The 18,968-nt window shown below is 32.3% G+C and overlaps 2 protein-coding genes across 14 annotated transcripts; one reads left to right on the forward strand and one right to left on the reverse strand.

The window, feature by feature from the left end:
* Positions 1-668: 668 nt before the first annotated feature.
* LOC112289895 (protein LAZ1) lies at positions 669-5,506 on the forward strand. 13 transcript variants are annotated; one of them, XM_090254739.1, is made up of 11 exons: positions 784-922; positions 1,556-1,648; positions 1,770-1,879; positions 2,062-2,326; positions 2,558-2,614; positions 2,758-2,866; positions 3,146-3,333; positions 3,705-3,793; positions 3,975-4,224; positions 4,379-4,627; positions 4,844-5,506. In XM_090254739.1, exons 4-11 carry the CDS (start codon positions 2,168-2,170, stop codon positions 5,183-5,185), a joined length of 1,443 nt encoding a protein of 480 aa, XP_090110865.1. In that variant the 5' UTR covers positions 784-922; positions 1,556-1,648; positions 1,770-1,879; positions 2,062-2,167; the 3' UTR covers positions 5,186-5,506. The 13 variants fall into 13 exon arrangements, with proteins under 13 accessions (XP_090110856.1, XP_090110857.1, XP_090110863.1 ...); XM_090254740.1 differs by having other exon boundaries at positions 1,773-1,879; XM_090254731.1 differs by having other exon boundaries at positions 685-844; positions 1,770-2,326.
* Positions 5,507-8,289: 2,783 nt separating this feature from the next.
* LOC112289206 (small ribosomal subunit protein eS24z) lies at positions 8,290-9,512 on the reverse strand. Its single transcript, XM_024534232.3, has 5 exons — positions 9,389-9,512; positions 9,226-9,267; positions 8,937-9,107; positions 8,706-8,792; positions 8,290-8,535 (listed from the first exon to the last, which is right to left on the reverse strand). Exons 1-5 carry the CDS (start codon positions 9,458-9,460, stop codon positions 8,500-8,502), a joined length of 408 nt encoding a protein of 135 aa, XP_024390000.1. The 5' UTR covers positions 9,461-9,512; the 3' UTR covers positions 8,290-8,499.
* Between the last annotated feature and the right edge of the window lie 9,456 nt (positions 9,513-18,968).

The raw sequence follows: 18,968 nt of genomic DNA on the forward strand, positions 1-18,968 counted from the left end.
GATCGCACTTTATTTTGAAATTATTATGAGTGAACACACACAGCAAAGAGAAAGAGACTGTAAAATCCAGAAATGATAGAGATGTCATGCTTTTTTCACGCATTTCATCATCACGTGCTATGTACTACAACAAGGGATTTACAAACCATCTGAATTCCACAATCATACCCACAAAAATAAAAAATAAATAAGAAATAAATTCTAATGGACACAGAATGTAAAAAACCCGGATACATATATATATATATATATATTAAAAGAGAGAGAGAGAGAGAGAAGTCAGTTCTCACCACAAGTAATGAAATACCACATACACACACTGCAGTGTGCGAAGGTCCCCCCTAGCTTTTGCCTTTTACTGTTTACCTTTTTCGGCCTCTGTCAGAGGGAGCGAGAGAGAGGGTGGAGATGGCCCCGAGTCCATTAAAGCGGGTGGGGATCCTGGGTGAGAGGGGGTCAAATCCCGGCCACACGAGTGCCAGCCGTAAAGTTATGGGCTCCCCACCAATCTCAGCCCTCCACGCACGTAAGGTGGTCGCGGGGCGGGCGGGCGGGCACGGAAAAGCGGGCGGCAACCACCGGGAACAGCCGGTCAGAAACCGGGCAAAGTCAGTCAGCAAAGGCTGTCTTGCAGGAGTAGCAGGGTTTGGGGGGGGGGGGGGTGGCGTGGGCCTCGGAGAGGGGGAAGGGGGTCTCGATTCCATTCTCGCAGCTCGTGGTTTTTGTTGCCTGGTTTCGACGTCCCGATTGATTTCCTCTCTTTCCGTTAATTGCATCCCCTTCCTTTTCGAAAATCCGTCTCTCGCGACGCTTGTGAATTTCGGCAACTCAGGGACTAGCAAAGGTAATTCGTTGCACAGGTGGAGGGAGGTTCTGGTGTGCGAAGCTCGAATGCGATGGAGGGTGGGCTTGATTCTTCGTGGTGTGTACGTGCGGGCATTCGGAGAACCTTAGTCTTGGTCAAGCTCTAACTGGGTTGTGGAGAGTAGATTGGTCACGAGACGGAGGGAGGTGGTGGGGATGTAGCAGCGTGTATGAGCTTCGCGGGGAATTGGAGTGCGGGGTTCTCGTTGTCGGGATTTGGGAGTGCAATTTCGAGGGATTCTATGCAGTTGTTGTAGAATCGAGGAGTTTCCGAGGGGTGGGGTGGGGTGGGGTGGAATTTTGATGGCTGCAACTATAGGGATTGGTTCAGGTGGAGTACAGGGGAGGGGGGAAGTGGCTGGACACCTTTTTATGAAGTTGTGTGAGGTCATGTGTATTTGTCTGTGGAGTTGCGTTTGTGGAATCGATGACTTGGAGATTATTTTTAGGTTTTTGGGGGTCAGGGTGATGGAGCTGTTGTATTCACGTACAAGGGTCCAAATATCTTGTTATTCGAGGACTCTTTTCTAAAATTTCGCTCTTGGGTCGAATTGCGTGCGTTTCTGATCATCTTAAAGTAGTTACGTGTCAATTTCAAACAGTGGATCGATTGGGTGGTAGGGATTGCGTTTGATAGGTGTCAATTACTTTCTGGGTTTCTCATGGTCTGTTATATGGGGCTTGTTGCCAGGTCTCTTGGAAGCGATGTTGGTGTTTGGCGATCTGTTTATTGATATTGATTTGCGTATGAAGGACCACATGTGGAGCTTCAGGCTCCTACCTGGTTGGAATCCTGTCTCGCATTTTTTGAGTTTATTTTGTCCGAGTTTCTTACAAGAGTATTGTGGCGCCTGCAGATGTTCTAAACTTCTGTTGGGGTTTCCATTGGTGATTCTTGCCTGCAGCAGGGTCAAGAAGAGCTGATGTGAAAGAATGATTACCCAAGAAAAACAAACCTGTATCAAAGTTTGGCTGCGTTATGAACTGGACTGCTGGAATTGGAAGAAGAAGCAGGGTGTGTGCCTGAATGATGATGTTAGAAGTCAAGCAAGTGCTAGCTCATATCTGATTAGACTGGACTGTGGCATCAGGAATCAAATGCTATTAGAATAGCTTCCTGTGATATATATACATATTAATAATATTTGTACATAAAAAACACTAGTCGGTATAATTAATCATCATCACACTACGCAGCGTAATGCCCAAGATTGCGGAGATCTGGGGGAAAGGATACAGGATTCTAGAGGATCAGCATTGAACCAGTTGGATTTGAGTTTAGGAGGAAGACATTGTCGGCGCCATGAACTTGCATGAGGCTAGGGCCGCTGTTGTCGCAATAGGTTCAGAGGCCTCTATTCACGGATGGGCTGTCTTGATAGCTGGAGTGTTTGTCCTATTTTCCCTTTCACTCTCATCATTTCTCCTCTTCGATCATCTGTCGGCTTACAATGATCCAGAGGTCTGAAATCATTCTCATTCAATTCTTGTACTGTATCGATATCCTTGGTTGCAGCCACTTGAACGTACCCAGCATCTTGGCTTTGTTGTGAGCATAGAATTTCAAATCCTGCTCTTACTGCATTAAATCTCAGGCCCTTTCTACAAGTTCCGGTGAAGTAGTTTTCATTCATACCAATGTTATAAGGATATTAGCTGCAAGGTCTCTAATCAATTGTTAGGATTTTCTCAGGAGCAAAAATGGATAATTGGCATCATATTCATGGTTCCAGTCTACGGAATAACTGCAGTAAGTGTATTACGTCCTTTCTGGTTGTGACTGTCAATTTTCTGTGACGGAAGTTTGTTACTTTTGGGATTGCTAGGTTGATTCTGTGTTGAGAGTGCCTTGTGATGGATTAGCGCTAATTCAGACACTGCTGTGGCGAACAGTTCATATCACTTTGGAAGCCGAGTCTTTCGCTGCAATCCAGCATTCTGGGCAACATGTACGAGGCTTATGCGCTTTACTCTTTTGGATGCTACTTGATAGCATGCTTAGGTATGTGGATTACGTTCATTGTTTTCTTGCTTTTGTATTTTTTACTTTTAGGTTTTTGAAATTTAAGAAGTAATTAATTGGAGTGTTTTTAGCAGTAGAAGAGTATGCATAGACTGTTACGACTTTTACTGTTCTGGACATAACTTTTCTACTTGTTCGAAGGATGTACGCAACTCCTCTCGCTTTAATATACTAGTGGGATGTATTTATTTTCTCGATTAGCGAAGCCGTTCTTTTTATGCATAAACCCTTGAAGCTGATGTCTTGTGATTGTTTCAGGTGGGGAGGATACAGTGATACGAAAATTAGACAGACAGGGGCTGATGGGACCGAGTACACCATTGTTGGAACATAGTGCAGGAATCAGAGCTTTGGTGCAGCATCCCGCTCCTTTGAAGTGGTGTATGGATCCGTGGGAATTAGGGCGTCCTTTTTATAACGCCGCGAAGTTTGGCATAGTACAGTATGTAAGTTTCTTTTGTTATCGGTTATTAATCTTCTGTTTTATGAAATTTCTTTTATGAATATCTCGACTAGTAGTGGGATGCTGGGTTTATTTTCATCTCATTTTTATCTAGTGTGGAAGTTGTTATTGAGAGCATAGGAACAGGGTTTTTACAATGGTACCAAATATCCTTTCATTGACCTTGGATCGATTTTCATCAATGTGAATCAAAATTTTGACGGTTGCTTGCATTTTTGTGAAGCTTTTTCTTGAATTCCAAATGCTTCACACGAATTTTCGTTGTTTTGTGTCAGATTTGATTTCTTTATCATTAGCTTTTTCTTCAGTATGCATGCTTCGATTTAATTTAGTCAAATTGGTATCAATGTACAGATGATATTGAAAACAGCTTGTGCCTTGGTAGCACTACTATTGGACCTCGTTAACCTATATGGTGATGGGGAGTTCACATGGTACAATGGGTAAGTTGACATTGTAACCAGCATTCATATCCTCCGGAAAAAGTGTTGTTGTTGCAGCAGCGTTTCTGCTGTCTGTGCGCTTCTAGTCAATCTTTGTGCTTTATACTTGTAGATACAAGCAGCGAGTCACGTTCAAGGGTGGCTGTATTAGCATAGTGACGTCCTCTTGGTCTATTTGCAGGTACCCCTACATAACGGTGGTTCTTAACTTCAGTCAAACATGGGCACTTTATTGTTTAGTACAATTCTACTACGTCACCCACGAAGAGCTGCGGGATATCAAGCCATTGTCCAAATTTGTGTGTTTTAAATCTATTGTTTTTGCTACCTGGTGGCAAGGGGTTTTGCTAGCTTTTATCTTCTCATTACCTTTGGCGAATTCGTGGGGCAATATTCAAACTAGCCTTCAGGATTTTATAATTTGTATCGAGGTATGTCTCTCTATACTTCATATGATACATGTTGGGAATCATTATAATGTACTCGTGCATGTTAGTGGGAACAATGGCGGATTCTGAATTTAACCATGTACCTCTACTGTTTGATCAACTTCTTTTGTTCCTTTACCGTGATGTCATGGCACAGATGGCGGTTGCAGCTGTAGCTCATTTATACATATTTCCTGCAACACCGTATCATGATCTGGAAGGTGGAAAGGACCGCAGTGTGAAAGTACTTGCTGATTATGCAGCGTTTGATTCTCCTCTTGATCCGGAGGAAGTCAGAGAGAGCGAGCGACCATCTATGGTTAAGTTCTTCGGTGTAGATGTAGAGAAGGGAGGCACCAGTGTCAAAGAGAGTGTCCATGACGTGCTTGTAGTTGGCGGAAACCATGTAAGCATTTTTCTCATATCCAATAACCTACCTACTTTCATCTGCATGCTGTTAGCATTCTTACCACTGCTACAAAGACATAACACCTTCGTTTCATGCTTCTTTTTTTTTTTCTTTTTTTTTTTTTTGCTTTGATACTTTCGGAACTCTCAGAATCTCTCCAGTAATTTATCTGTGTATGTGCCTGATAATGGGTTTTTCTTATTTCTCTTTTAGGTGGTGCATGATATGAAGGTAACCATGTCTCAAGCAGTGGAACCCGTAGAGAAGGGTTTCACGAGGATAAATGAGACTATCCAATTTTGGGGTGGGAAGCTAGAGGAGAAAAAAGTCCGAGTGACCAAGGATGATACCTGGGTGGCCTCTCAGACAACTTCGTACTCTGAAGATGTGAGAGGATATGATGACCCTCTGTTAACAGGAAGCGTTAGTGACAGTGGGTTCTGGCGAGCAAGGAGGTCAAACTATGGTAGTGCTGAGAGTAGTGGCGGAGAGAACAGTGATTCTGGATTTGGGGGTTTTAAAACAAGTGGCAAGCGCTGGACTATAAGAAGGTGACACCTGTGGAGCGCGAACATAGTTAGTTGTGTCTTCCTTTACCTTGCTGCTATTGTTATTTAGAGTATTAGAGTTCGAATTCTAGTAAGAAATTGGCCTCATTAGCAATTAACTTGTGAGCAAAATTGAGGTTGAGGGGCTCTAATCCGATCCCCTTGTACATTATCAATAATGTCTGGGACCGTGAGTGTGGCATCCACCTTGCTATTCAGAATCGATATTCGATGTTTGATTTGGGAGCCTTCAATCACTGTCACTGACATGTTAAGAATGGTATTAACATTTTTTTCCTTGTTGATTTTGTGGATATCTCCACTTCAATCATTGCTAACAATAATAATTATTGGATGTCACAAGATCATCAATTCCATGATTAGTTGTTTTACTTGTCCTCTAACAAACTTGTCGATAGTTGTCACAGGTCGATTTCATTTTTTGGATGAACGTCTCGGAGTTTTTAAAGATTTGTTTTGTATGCTTTTATCACTCCAGTTGATTGATAAATTATTAAGCCATTGAGCTTGTGCTATCTGAGTGGTGCTGATGGTCCCTATGATTGCTTTAATGGTGGGTCAATTATAGGTGATATTGCACAGAAATTACAACCTAGTCTTGTAGTTGGGTTTGGGGTTAAAACTATATTGGCTTCAAATTAGTTTCTTATTAAGTAAAAGAATATGTACATATTGATTTCTTATTTACAATTACATGCAATATATTTTTGCATATGTGAGGAACAATTAGTCAGTGCAATATATTTTTGAGCTGTATAAATTTTTGATGAGTCAAAATATTATGTTGAGAGATTTTTGCATTAAAATTATTTTAATTCAAACAATAACTAAATTTTATGTTCATTTGTGTAAGCCATAATGTTTGAACAATACACAAATAAATGGTTAGAATGATAAATAAAATATAAATAAATAGAAAGTAGATTAATGTTAAAATGTTTCAAAAAAGTCTTTGAAATAAAGAAATAAATTATAAGAAAATTATGATAAGTAAATTATATAGACAATTTTTTATCAAAATATAACAACAAAAAAAATTCTAACAAAGGATATATAACATTTGCACATATTTATGACCATTTTAATCTTAGAACAATGAATTCTATAAATAAAAATATGTATCAATATAAAAAATATTATTAGATATTTTTACATAATATTTGCAATACTAGCCTAAAAATTAGAGTACTATATTTAGTAATAAAATACAAATGCTAAATTTCATTATTTTATTAAATATAATAGAACTTTGAATATTAGATGCAACTAAAAAATTAGTGGTATTCCCAATTATTAGACATCTATGAGAACTATCTTCATTATGCTTTGAAAACCTAATTTTGCAATTTTGATTACAGTTCTTAATGTAATATCTTCTTAAATTTTGTTTATTTTATGATTAATGTGATCATTTATTCTACTCATAATCCTGTTTTAATCTTTAAATATGTTGACTTATTGTTTTTATAAGAATGATAATTTTTTTAATAGTTTCATATTAATACTATTTTTATTTGAATTAATCTTAGAATAATACTATCTCGTTTTGGATCTTTATTATTCATTAAAATAACATTTCTTTTTTTGTATCAACCCAATGATGACATTTGCAAAAAAAAATATTTCATAGTCTATTTTATTCCTAGGTATTAGAGTTTTTAATATATCATTAAAGAATCTTTTTAAACTATTTGTAAACATCTAATATAATACTTCTCCCAAATATTTAAAATAATTTTTCAAAAAATTCACCTAGTAGGTCATATGATATTGCAATGACACTACCTACAAGTAAAGTGCTTTTGAAAGGACTTGACAATGTCATATTCTTGCTTGCCCAGCTTATTGGACCGTCCAGGCCTTCTCAAGGGAATCTTTGGAAATCATATCCAAATTATCAAAGCTAGTCCAAGATGCTTTTACATAAATTGGTGGTAAAAGAAATAGAGTCCAACATACCTTTTAAAATTTCATTTAAGTCCTTTTTTAGCCAGAACTTCCTCAGTGTAAGTTTACTTAGAACAGGTGAAGAATTTAAGATCATTTAGATTTTAAGTGCACGTAAAATCTTATATGTCTACAGTATCTTTTACATCATTATTTTATACTTTACATCTTTATAATATTATATTTATGAAAGCCCAATTTATAATTATGAAAAGTTGAGGGGCAGTTGCAAAATTCTTTGAAAAGAAAATATATTATTTTTCTTACATTATAGTGCTGGAAACATACTTTAACATGCATTGTAATTAGACCTGAATGGGAACATTTGTTTCTTGTAAGTAAATCATTTAACTCCAACAACCAGTATGTAGATAAACGTGCTCCAAAAATAATTGACAAGAACATTAAGGCATATATTTGATGCTCGATTTTTGCAACTAAAAACCACGCGACTCATTGATGCATGAATACAAGTAGAAGAAAAGCACAGTACCTTTTAGAAATGACTAACAACTAAGGCATAGAATCCCACGAAAAACGTCAGTAATCGTTCACATTTAAACACTGTTCATGATTTCTAAACTCAGTATTGCGAAGTGTTCGAGATCATGCTGAGCAAAAAAGGTCTAATTACAGTTACTGTAAACGACAGCTCTCGGAGCTTGTATGTTTCGAGGACTGCTGGTGTTTTACTATGTCCCAAAACTTAATGTATCGTATGGCAAGAAGTGCCACAATTCCACAGTAATTATTATCCTCAATATAAGAATTGTCCGATTCAATCGCTGTTGTCTGTTGCCTGATCATTAGGTTTCAACTCTGCACGTTGTCCTAATCTGATGGTTAATACAAGACATGATTATTTCTCCATAGCCCAAGTTGGGTGGCATTCGGACTGCTTGGCTTTTGAGTGACATCGTGGCAAACAAGTACTGTATATAGTGTATTTTTCGCATAAAAGGAATAATGTAACGGCAGAGCACACACCGTATAATGATTCAGCTCTCGTAACTCATGATCAACAGCAGTTGCAAGAACTTTCCTGTGTTTTGCTACAATCAAAAGCAGTAAACATAATCGCGCAAAGATAAGTCGGGAGGAGAGCGATACATTCGATCCTCACACCAGCTGGTAATGGCATAATAGAGAGGAACATCACCAAGATTGTAGGTTATCAAGTTAAAAAACAATCGTTGTTGACGCCACTGAAGTGATTCAAATCAAACAAGTGGTTGCAGCTACGAATACTCTAGATGAAGACCTGGGTCCATTAACAAATCTCACGTCTTATCTGGACCTCCAGTAATAGATTCATTCTTCGCCGCAATATTTGGCAATTTCTTAATGTCAAGCTTACTTCTTCTTCTTGGCGTCCCCGGCGGCCTTTGTCTGGGACCAAGCAAATGCAGGTCGTGAGACACTTCATTGTAAACATACTCATAAACGCACAATAAGAATGCAGGAGAAAACATGATAACCTCCGGTAGCGTAGCTTCAGTAATGAAAAGACCTGAACTTAATATAACTTAGGACAATAATTCCAACGAATGAAAACGAACCTTCTTCACACCCCTGATCTTCTTCGATCGGTTCTTGCGCTCCTTGATCTGCTTCCTCGACTTCTCGACCTTGGTTGCCAATCCATTCTGCACATCCCCAACACCCAAAATTTCAATACTTAACACTGAGACAACCTAAGCGTGTAGCCATTCAAGAGAAAAGCCGAGACCGCTCAAATTTTCACTCCTCGACACCATAAGCACTCCACATGATGGAGACAGAAAACTCACCCTGATCAATCTGTACTTCGGCTCGTATTTCTTGGCAGAGTCAACAGAATCGTAGATGAGACCGAATCCAGTGGACTTGCCACCTCCAAACTGGGTCCTGAACCCGAACACGAAGATAGTCTGGGGATCCCGCACCTCGTACAGCTTCGCGAGCTTCTCCTTCAGCTCAGCCTGAGTGAAAACCATCGAACCTCAGCTCCGTCCTCCAACAAAACCCTAACTTCGACTAAACCCAAAAATGTGCCATTACACACCACACAACACATAGAGCTTCCAGTGGGCCACTCACCTTGGAGACATTGGCACGACCAGGGTGCAAAACATCAATAATCTGCCAACACACACAAACAGAACGCCCTTCCCATAATCAATACGAGAAAAATCCAACACTCAAGCAACTCACGTAGACATCCTTGCAGAGAGGAGAAAAAAATGACGAACTCGTCGCTTACGAATTGCTTGCGCGCCAGAAGGCGGTTGGTCATGAACTTCCGGGTGCGGACGGTGCAAGCTTTGTCCGCCATGGTTGCAGTGAGCGAGCGAGCGATGCCGCGGAGGATCGATGGCGCTGCCGAAGAAGAAGCGAAAGAGGGGCTATACGTGGGCACCAGGGCCTGTCTTACCTCCCTCCCTCCCTTCCCTTCCGACGGCCAGCTTCGCGAAACCCTAATCTCGACGATTTCAAGGTCCGGAAGGAGAGAGGGGGTTCTCCGTCCTCCGTGGACTCAGTTTATATGTGTATGTGTATGGAATGAATTTAGGGTCTTAGTTTACGTAGAAATTAATATTAATATATATATATATATATATGATAATCTTATTATCATCATTATTCAATAGATGGTATTTATTTATTTATTAAGTAAAATTTTCGTTAAAGATAAGTGCTAGTATAAAAAAAATCATATTAGTAAGTAATTTTTATACTTTAACAAAGTTATAAATGCCATCTATTGAATAATGATGAAAGAATCTCAAATTTTGGAATCAAATTGCAAACTATATGCATATATTTATATTTATATTTATTTATTGTTATTGTATTGTAAAATTTTCAAACTATAAAAGTAGTTACGATTAAAAATATTTTTTAAAGAATAATCTAAATTTGTGTTAATAATTAATTTATATGTATATTTGTAACTATATTTAAACCTATAATTATTTTTTTTATATTTTTTTATAAATAAAGAATGGTTCTATTATTTAATCTATAGTTCTTACACTAAAAACATTGTGAAGGCTTTTTGCTGTTAGAGATAAATGTGTACAAACATAATTTAATTTGTACCATAGGAGGTAGCCACAATCTGTAGTGTGATCAGATTAAGACATATTAAAATTATATGTCATAAAATCCTTGTCTATCACAAGTTATATTTGTTAACTAATAAAATTTCTTTGTGAGATCTCTCATTCTAAGTTATCCAATTTTTTTGGATCCAATTAATCTAAATGTAAGCCCAAGATAAATGACATTCCAAAGGATATATAAGAATCTTTGTATTATTAAGACATTTATAAATATAAGTATATATATAAATATATATATAACAACTAAGGGCCTATTATACAGCATTGCATTACCAATAAATATTAGATTGTCAAACTAGACTATTTTATTCAATGTATGTATTCTAGAAAATATTAGAAATAATTATTTTACATCACATAAATCTAATTATGTATTTTTAGATATAAATTTTAAGTAGTAACTTTCAAAGAGATAATAAAGGCGTATATATAATCTTTTTACTTTGAGTTCAATTTTGTAAGTTGAAGGACTGGTTATACCAAGTTTGACATCGTTATATTGTAAAAGATCTCTACTATTCAATATAAAATAACAAAGATTGAACTTTGACTCCTCCAAAATTCTACAATATAATAGAATTTATTTTATAGCTATATAATTAAGGGTTGGACACCACTAAAATTTACATGCAATTTAGAAAATTTAGATTGGTGGTTGCATCAAAGATGATGGATGTATACTTGATATTTTTAATGATAGCTTAATTTTCTTCATGATTTTTTGTTTTTAGTAAGTGGCTGAAATTTTAATTTGAGAAGAAATTTGTTATATTTAAGTGGCCTATCTAATATGAATTTGTCATGACTATATGAATTAATGCAATATAAAGCACCAAGAATATGTGTGTGTATATATATATATATATATATATATAAATTGATACAAACTTACTTTGGAATTAAAATACCACTTTTGGCAATAATTTCTATCTAACAATATAGAAGAGAGTAATTAATTTAAGGCTATGAAGAATAAAAAAGTTATAAGAAGTTTTCATCTTTTTGTATGTTTGAATTTTTAATTAATTATCTCATTATTTAATTTCAACATTTAAAGATTTTAATTAATCTTATCTTATAATTAGATATTTTACATTTTTTTCTTCTAATATTTGTATAATTTTTATAACAATATTATAAGACTAATGGTAGAAATGTACAAAAACATTACAATAGACAATGTAAAATTAGGCTTACATTAAAATAAAAAGAAAGAAGGAAGAGAAGGGAAGAATAATTGGATTTATTTTGAAATAAGGTTTTTACATACCACATTTATTAGTAGAGCATATTTTATAGCAATGTTATTTATGAATTAAGTTCTATTAATAGAATTGTGTAATAAAGATTTATGTGACTTAGATAAAAGGAAATGATACTTTAAATATGTAATTTAGTAAAATGCAGAATATTAAAAATTTATATCGATTCTAACAAAATTTCTATCATTTTAAGAATACAAATATAAACCATTTTATTTATTCAATAACATTTAGAACAAACTAAGACATTATAGCTATAAATGACAATTATTCGTTTAAATAAAGAAGATTTTGGATTCATAGATATATATATATATATATATATAGTTATATGTGTGTGTGTTTAATCAAATTTAAACTATTCAAACGACAAAAAGATAGAAGAGAGATGAAAATATATTTTTTTCTTTAAAAAAATAATTTTGATAAATAAAAAAAACAAAATTTGTATTTAAATCAATTCCTTTAAATAGAAAGTTTTAAAAAGTAATAAATGCATTCAAAATAAAGATTTAATTGAGATTTGTGTCCTATAATTTTAAAATATTAATCATTTTTAGTATTTTAAAAAACTAAATAAAAGCATAATGCCAAAATATTGACAAAATATTGACAAAATATCCCAATTGCTGATCAATTTGTCTAAATTGATTTTAAATTTATTCATTTTTCTATTATCCAGCTATAAAATGAATTATTGTGATATATATATATATATATATATATATATTTATTTATATTGATATATAATTTTATAGTCTTTAATTTGTAACAATAAATTTAAGTAACATGAATCAAATTATATTGCAAATGATTATGGATTATATGTTCTATGATAATTTGGTATTCTTGTAGACTAAATAGATTGATGGTATTATAAAAGAATTTTTTTATATGAAAGATGCAAATGATAAAAATTATATTTTTCTAATAATTAAATTCTTTATCTTTGTTCTTTTCAAAAATAATTGTGGATGACAATGTTATCAAATGATGTTTCTAAGTAGTTGTACTTAGAATGGTTGATACTCAAATATTTTGTCCATTTCATGGTAGTCCAAAACATATTCTTTATAAAGACCAAAAAGAAATAAAATACAAAAAACTATATTCTATAAAGTTTTAGTTCTACAAATTTTTATTTATTTTTATTTTATTTTTTATTTTTTGATGATAATGTTATTGTAGAGAAATTGTATGATGAATAATTTTAAATAAGAGATACATTGGATGTAATTCATGGGCCATGGTATATAAAATTATATTCAATCTAGTCACAAGAACAATTTTGTAGAGTTTTATAAACCAATAATCTGAAAATTTCTGCCAAATGTTTAGAATTTCAATACAATACTTATTATTTTTGTAACTTGCTAGATTCAAAATTGAAACGTCTTCTAGGAGGTTTGTAAAACATCATTGGTTGTTTTTAGATGTATTGAAGGAATATTTTTTATTTAAAAATAAATAATGCTATATTATAAGTGAGTGAAATATGTACAATAAATACATCAAGAACTACCCAAATTATATGAGGGATTTTAGGATAAATCTTATGTATGGCTTGACCTTCATCATGTATTTAATTGTAGATAAACTTGAAAATATCAAAAAAGCTTTTAAAAAATAACATGATATGACTCAACTTTGAATAATATTAGGTTGATTATATATATATATATATATATATATATATATAGAATAAGCTTTTAAAAGGTGAATATATTACAAACTATTACAACTAAGATCATATTTGTAATTTTATATAAAAAAGAATTTTCAATACCAATATGAAGTTTTTAGATGTTATTGGTGGCCTTGTAAGCATTATTTATTATCAATTCATATTAGAGAATTTATAATTTAAGCAAATTCTATACTTTGATTAGCTACATGATTCTTATACATTAAGTCAAGAGTTGTTATTTTAAAATTTAGTCATTGTTGATGTTAACCATCTATCACAGATATATATATCTACTATAATTGTTATCTAGGTAATATGAATAGGTAGAATTAGGTATAAGTAGGTTAATTTCATAATACCTTTTAGAGAAGCTTTTTAGATGTTTTTTTGACTTTACATATGTTTTTAGTTGATTAATAGGTTAGAAACTTGGTCAACAAGCTATTTATATGCCATATCTGTTGGTAGCTTGTAAAACAAGCTAACTATATGGTGTCTATATAAAAAACTTGCATTACAAGTCAAGATACATATCGTGCAAAGTCAACACGTTTATGGAGGTCCTATAGAAAGTTGTCACATAGATCTTAGGTAGATAATATATATAAAGGTAAGAATGAAGCCTTCTTCACTCTTGTCAACTCTTTTCTTATTTCTTGTCTAGTTTCAAGAGTCACTAGTTTTTTTTTTTCTTCTTTTGGCAATAGCCATTCTAATTTCGTGTTAATGTACATACTTCTTTATTTTTATTTTTTGTCACTTTTCTTTTGACACAAATTTTTCAGGTTTATGCATCTTCTTTCAATTCATGTCCTTGACAGATTGACAAGAGTGCACTTATAATATTAGAGCTTTGTCTTCTCTTCATTAAGAATAGATTATCCTTTTTTTTTGATGAGACATAACCATATTAGAAGTTAGGAATTACCCTCTTCTAAACTAATATTGTTCTTAGTATTTTCTTTGTTCTGAAGTCTTTTTTTTTGCTTGTCTTGAGTAATATTAGATATATTTTTTTTCTATGTATTATCATGATAGAGCTTCTTGAAATGAAGAGTATAATGACACAAATACAAGAATAATTGAGAGAGTTCATGCTTGCGATGCATCAACTTAGTTTATCACTACCAAAAATAACAAAAATGGTAAGAAATGAAGATACAAACATGATTGGAGCCACTTCAATATCCATACTAAATCACATTCGTTCTTCTATTGTAGAACATCCTTCCAGTGTTAGAAAACTTAGAGTTGCCTTACTTGAGAAGTTTGATGGTACAAGATTTAAGTTTTAAGGATTTATCAACCAAGTGCACCTTGTGATTGAACTTCAACCTCAAAGCTATTAAATCTCAAGATCACAAATTAGATTCATTGGTACACTTCTTTTTGTTTTGGTATTATTATGGTTTATATCTTTTCTTGAATAACAAGATCTAATATTGGATAATCTGAAGGCTTTTTTGGCAAAGTTTTGATCTATGTATAGAGAACATGATGTAGTTCATGTTACAATTAATAAGATCCATATCTTGTAACAAGACAATCAATCAGTGACATCATATGCTTCACAATTTTGATAACTAGCAATTGATGTGAAGTAGAATGATGCTACTATTAACACTCAATTTTTCTACGGATTACAATATGAGGTAAAAAAATTGATACTCAACTTACTTGATCCTCAAAAATTGAGTCAAGCAATTGACTTTGCTGTGAAGTGTAACAATCGACTTTTTGAATTTCAATCTAAAGATTAAGTAAAAAAACCTCCACATTATTATAATTTAATTATAACATCAATGATTTTTCAATCTAAATATTTGGAGATAGATAACATGCAAATTGATATAGTACATTATAAACAACTTACTGAATAAGAAAAGATTCATTGTTGTCAAGAAGGAATGTGTTTATATTATGGAGAAACTAAGCACTTTGCTCAACATTGTCTAAAGAAATGATGCAACTACAAAATGAAGAATACAACTATTAAAGATGAAAAAATGTCAAAAAATAAATTTGTCTAGCTATAATAGAAACTGTGCGACTAGAATCTTATACAAATAAAGATCTTATTCTGTCTTCAAAATCTTCTCCTTGTTTTACAATAGATGTGCATTTAGGACCTAATAATTACAAAGCCTCTCTCTTAATAGACTCAAGATCCTCAACTTATTTTTTAGATGAAGATTTTGTTAAAGACTTAGAGTACTATTAGTATAAAAAACTAAATTTGTACATATAGAAGTTATAGATGGCCATCCATTACCTTCTAAAGATATTACTCATCAAACACTTCTTATAAATGTAGCAATAAATGGTCATAATAGTTGTGTAATTTTTAATATAATTAGATCTCCTTCTAATCTAGTCATTTTAGGTTTATCTTGTTTAGAAAAGTATAATCCTCTAATAGATTGGATTTTTCATAAACTTGACTTTTTTCAAAGCATTATTAAGAGTTTTGTAGAAAACCATGAGTCTAGTGTAGCCAAACCCATACTCGTATGTACAAAAGCTTTCTTGCATGCTACAAAAGAAAGATCACCTTTTGTTATTTATGCCAAACCTATTTTTAATAATGAAAAAACTTCAAGTGGCATTCTAAATCAATATCAAAATTTTAAAGATATTTTTGAAAAAAAAAATATAGATATTCTTCTAAAGTATTGCCAATATGATTGCTCAATTAACCTTAAAGAAGGAAATCAACCACTATTTGGTCTAATCTATAGTTTATCACAAAATGAGTTGATTAAATTCAAGAAGTATATTAACAAGAACTTAGCCAAGAATTTCATATGCCATTTGTAATCCCCTTTTGAAACTCCTATCTTATTTGTGAAGAAAAATGATGGATCACTACAAATGTACATAGATTATTGAAGACTCAACAAGTTTACCATCAAGAATAACTTCTTTTTATCTTTGATATCTAGACTTCTTAATCAACTAAATCAAGCTAAGATCTATACAAAAATAGATCTATGAAGAGCATACAACTTGATTCCATTAAAAAAAGAGATGAATAAAAGATTGTATTTCAAATAAGATATAAACACTTTGAATATAATGTCATGTCTTTTGGACCCACAAATGCACCAACTACATTTCAACATCTTATTAATGATGTTCTTGTGAGTTTTTAGTTGATTTTATTGTTTGTTATTTAGACAATATTTTAATCTATTCCAAGAATATAAAATAATATGAAATATATCTTTGTTGCATATTACAAAAACTTAAAGATGTGAGATTATACGCTAAGTTGGAAAAGTATGTATTCCACACTGCTCAAGTTGACTTCTTAAGATATATCATTTCTAACAAAAGACTTATGATGGTTCTAAAGAAGATTCAAACTATTATTAATTAAAATATTTTAAGAATAATAAAAGATGTGCAATACTTTTTGGACTTTGCTAATTATTATCGGATCTTTATCAAGAATTTTTTTAAAGTTACAATTCCTCTTACACATTTTACATGCAAAGTTAAACTTGATTGCAACAAAGAAGGTGAAGCATCTTTTGAAGCTTTGAAGTCGAAATTTATTTTTTTACCAATCTTGCATAATATTGACTTTTTGAAGGCATTTTTTATGGAAACAGATACATCAAATTTTGCTATGGATGTTGTTTTGTTATAAATAAGAGAAGTTGACAAGCTCCATCTATTAGCTTTCTATCCCAAGAAATTCTTAGCAACTAAGAGTAACTATGAGATCTATGATAAAGAACTTCTCGCAATCATAGATTCTTTTTAAGAATGACATCATTATCTAGAAAGCACTTTCAGTCCAATCACTATATACATGGATCACAAGAACCTTGAGTATTTTATGTTAGTATGTATTTTAAATTATTGCTAGGCTCGTTGGAGCATGTCTTTATTAAGATTCAAGTTCAATATCACTTATTAGTCAAAAAATCAACAAGATTTCTTTGATGCCCTTTCTAGATATTTTTATCTTGTACCAAAAGAAGAAGATGCAACTTTTAATTAACAAAGGATAATTTTATTAAAGCCAAAATAATTTTATCTTTGAGCAATAAAATCAAAATTGACTATTGATTCAACTTTTCTCAAGCAAATTCAATCAAGTATGTCATGCGATCCTCTTATTCATAATATCAAGAATATTTCTTTTAAGTCTCGTGATACTTCCAAATTCAAATTTAAAAATAATCCAATTTATTTTGAAAGGCATCTATATACTCTAAAAATAGAAGTATCTTTATATATTCTTCAAGCATGTCACAACTTTTCAAGAGCATGACATTTTGGATATAATAAAACTTTAAAGCTTATATCAAGAGATTTTTGGTGGCCACAAATGTAAAAGGCTATAAAAGACTTTGTTCAATGATTTGACATTTATTCAAGGTAAAAAATTCCTTGTCATTGACCTTATTGACTTCTTCAACTATTATCTATTCCAAAATAATTATGATCTTTTGCTTCTATGGATTTCATTATAAATCTTTCAATCTTAGGTTCATGTAATTTTATATTTTTGATAGTAGATTAATTTACTAAAATAACACATTTTGTATCATGTACAAAACTTATTACAAATGAAGAAACTACTAAGCTTTCTTTTGACAATATCTATAGATATCATGGATTGTTGAAAGATATTATATCAAATAGGGAGACTGAATTTGTATCAAGATTTTGGAGAATATTTTTTAAGATTTTAAACGTAGATATAAAGCTTTCTTCAATCTTTCATCCTCAAACTGATAGATAGATAAAGCATATAAACCAAGTTTTGAAAGAATACTTAAGGTATACTATCAATTATCAAGAAGACAATTGGACAACCTTCTTGCCATTAGTAAAGTTTGCTTAAAATAATATGATGCATTCTTCTATGCAATAAACATTTTTTTTTTTTTTTTTTTTTTTTTTATCAATTATGGTTATCATCCACAACTTGATACTTTTGACTTTTCAAACGTCGATAATCTTACAGTAGAAAATTTGGGAAATTATTTTTCAAAGCTATATACAACAATGAAGGTATAATTAAAAGAAGTTCAAGAATGACAAAAGATCAATACAGATGCTTATGAAAAGGAACAACCACAATTTAACATAGGTGACAAGATATGGTTATTTTGTTGACATAGATAATATCAAGTCTACTTGTCCTTGTGATAAGTTGGACTATGACATACTTGAACCTTTTCTTATTTGTAGACAAATCAATCTAGTTGCTTATTGATTACATCTACCAAAGTCAATGAAGGTCCATCTTATATTCTACATGTGTCTTCTTGAACCATACAAGATTGTGAATATACCAAAAAAAAGATAAGTTTCAACTTCTCTTATAGAAATAGATAATAATGAAGAATTTGAAGTATAAGAAGTTCTAGATTTAAGGCTGCTCTAAAATAAATTAGAATATTTTGTCTATTGGAGTAGATATGACATTAGTGAATGTATATAGGAACCAATAAAGAATCTTATAAATATAACAAAGGTAGTGGAGGCTTTTCATTGACAACATCCATCAAAATCAAGACGAAGAATAATAAGTCTTTGCTATAAAAGAAAAAAAATTTAGAAAATATTGCACTCTATTTTCTATCATTGTATATAATTTTTTATATAATTATGGTGTTAAGGAGATGGAGAACCAATAGTCAATAGTTTCAACTCAAGAGCCATCGTTTGCTAACTTATCAGACAAGACATTGCAATTATTACAACCTTCAAGATAATGTAATAGGAATGAAGGCCTATAAAAATGACATG

Source organism: Physcomitrium patens, chromosome 12, assembly GCF_059467195.1.
Source record: "Physcomitrium patens ecotype Gransden chromosome 12, ASM5946719v1, whole genome shotgun sequence".
Taxonomy (NCBI): Eukaryota; Viridiplantae; Streptophyta; class Bryopsida; order Funariales; family Funariaceae; genus Physcomitrium; species Physcomitrium patens.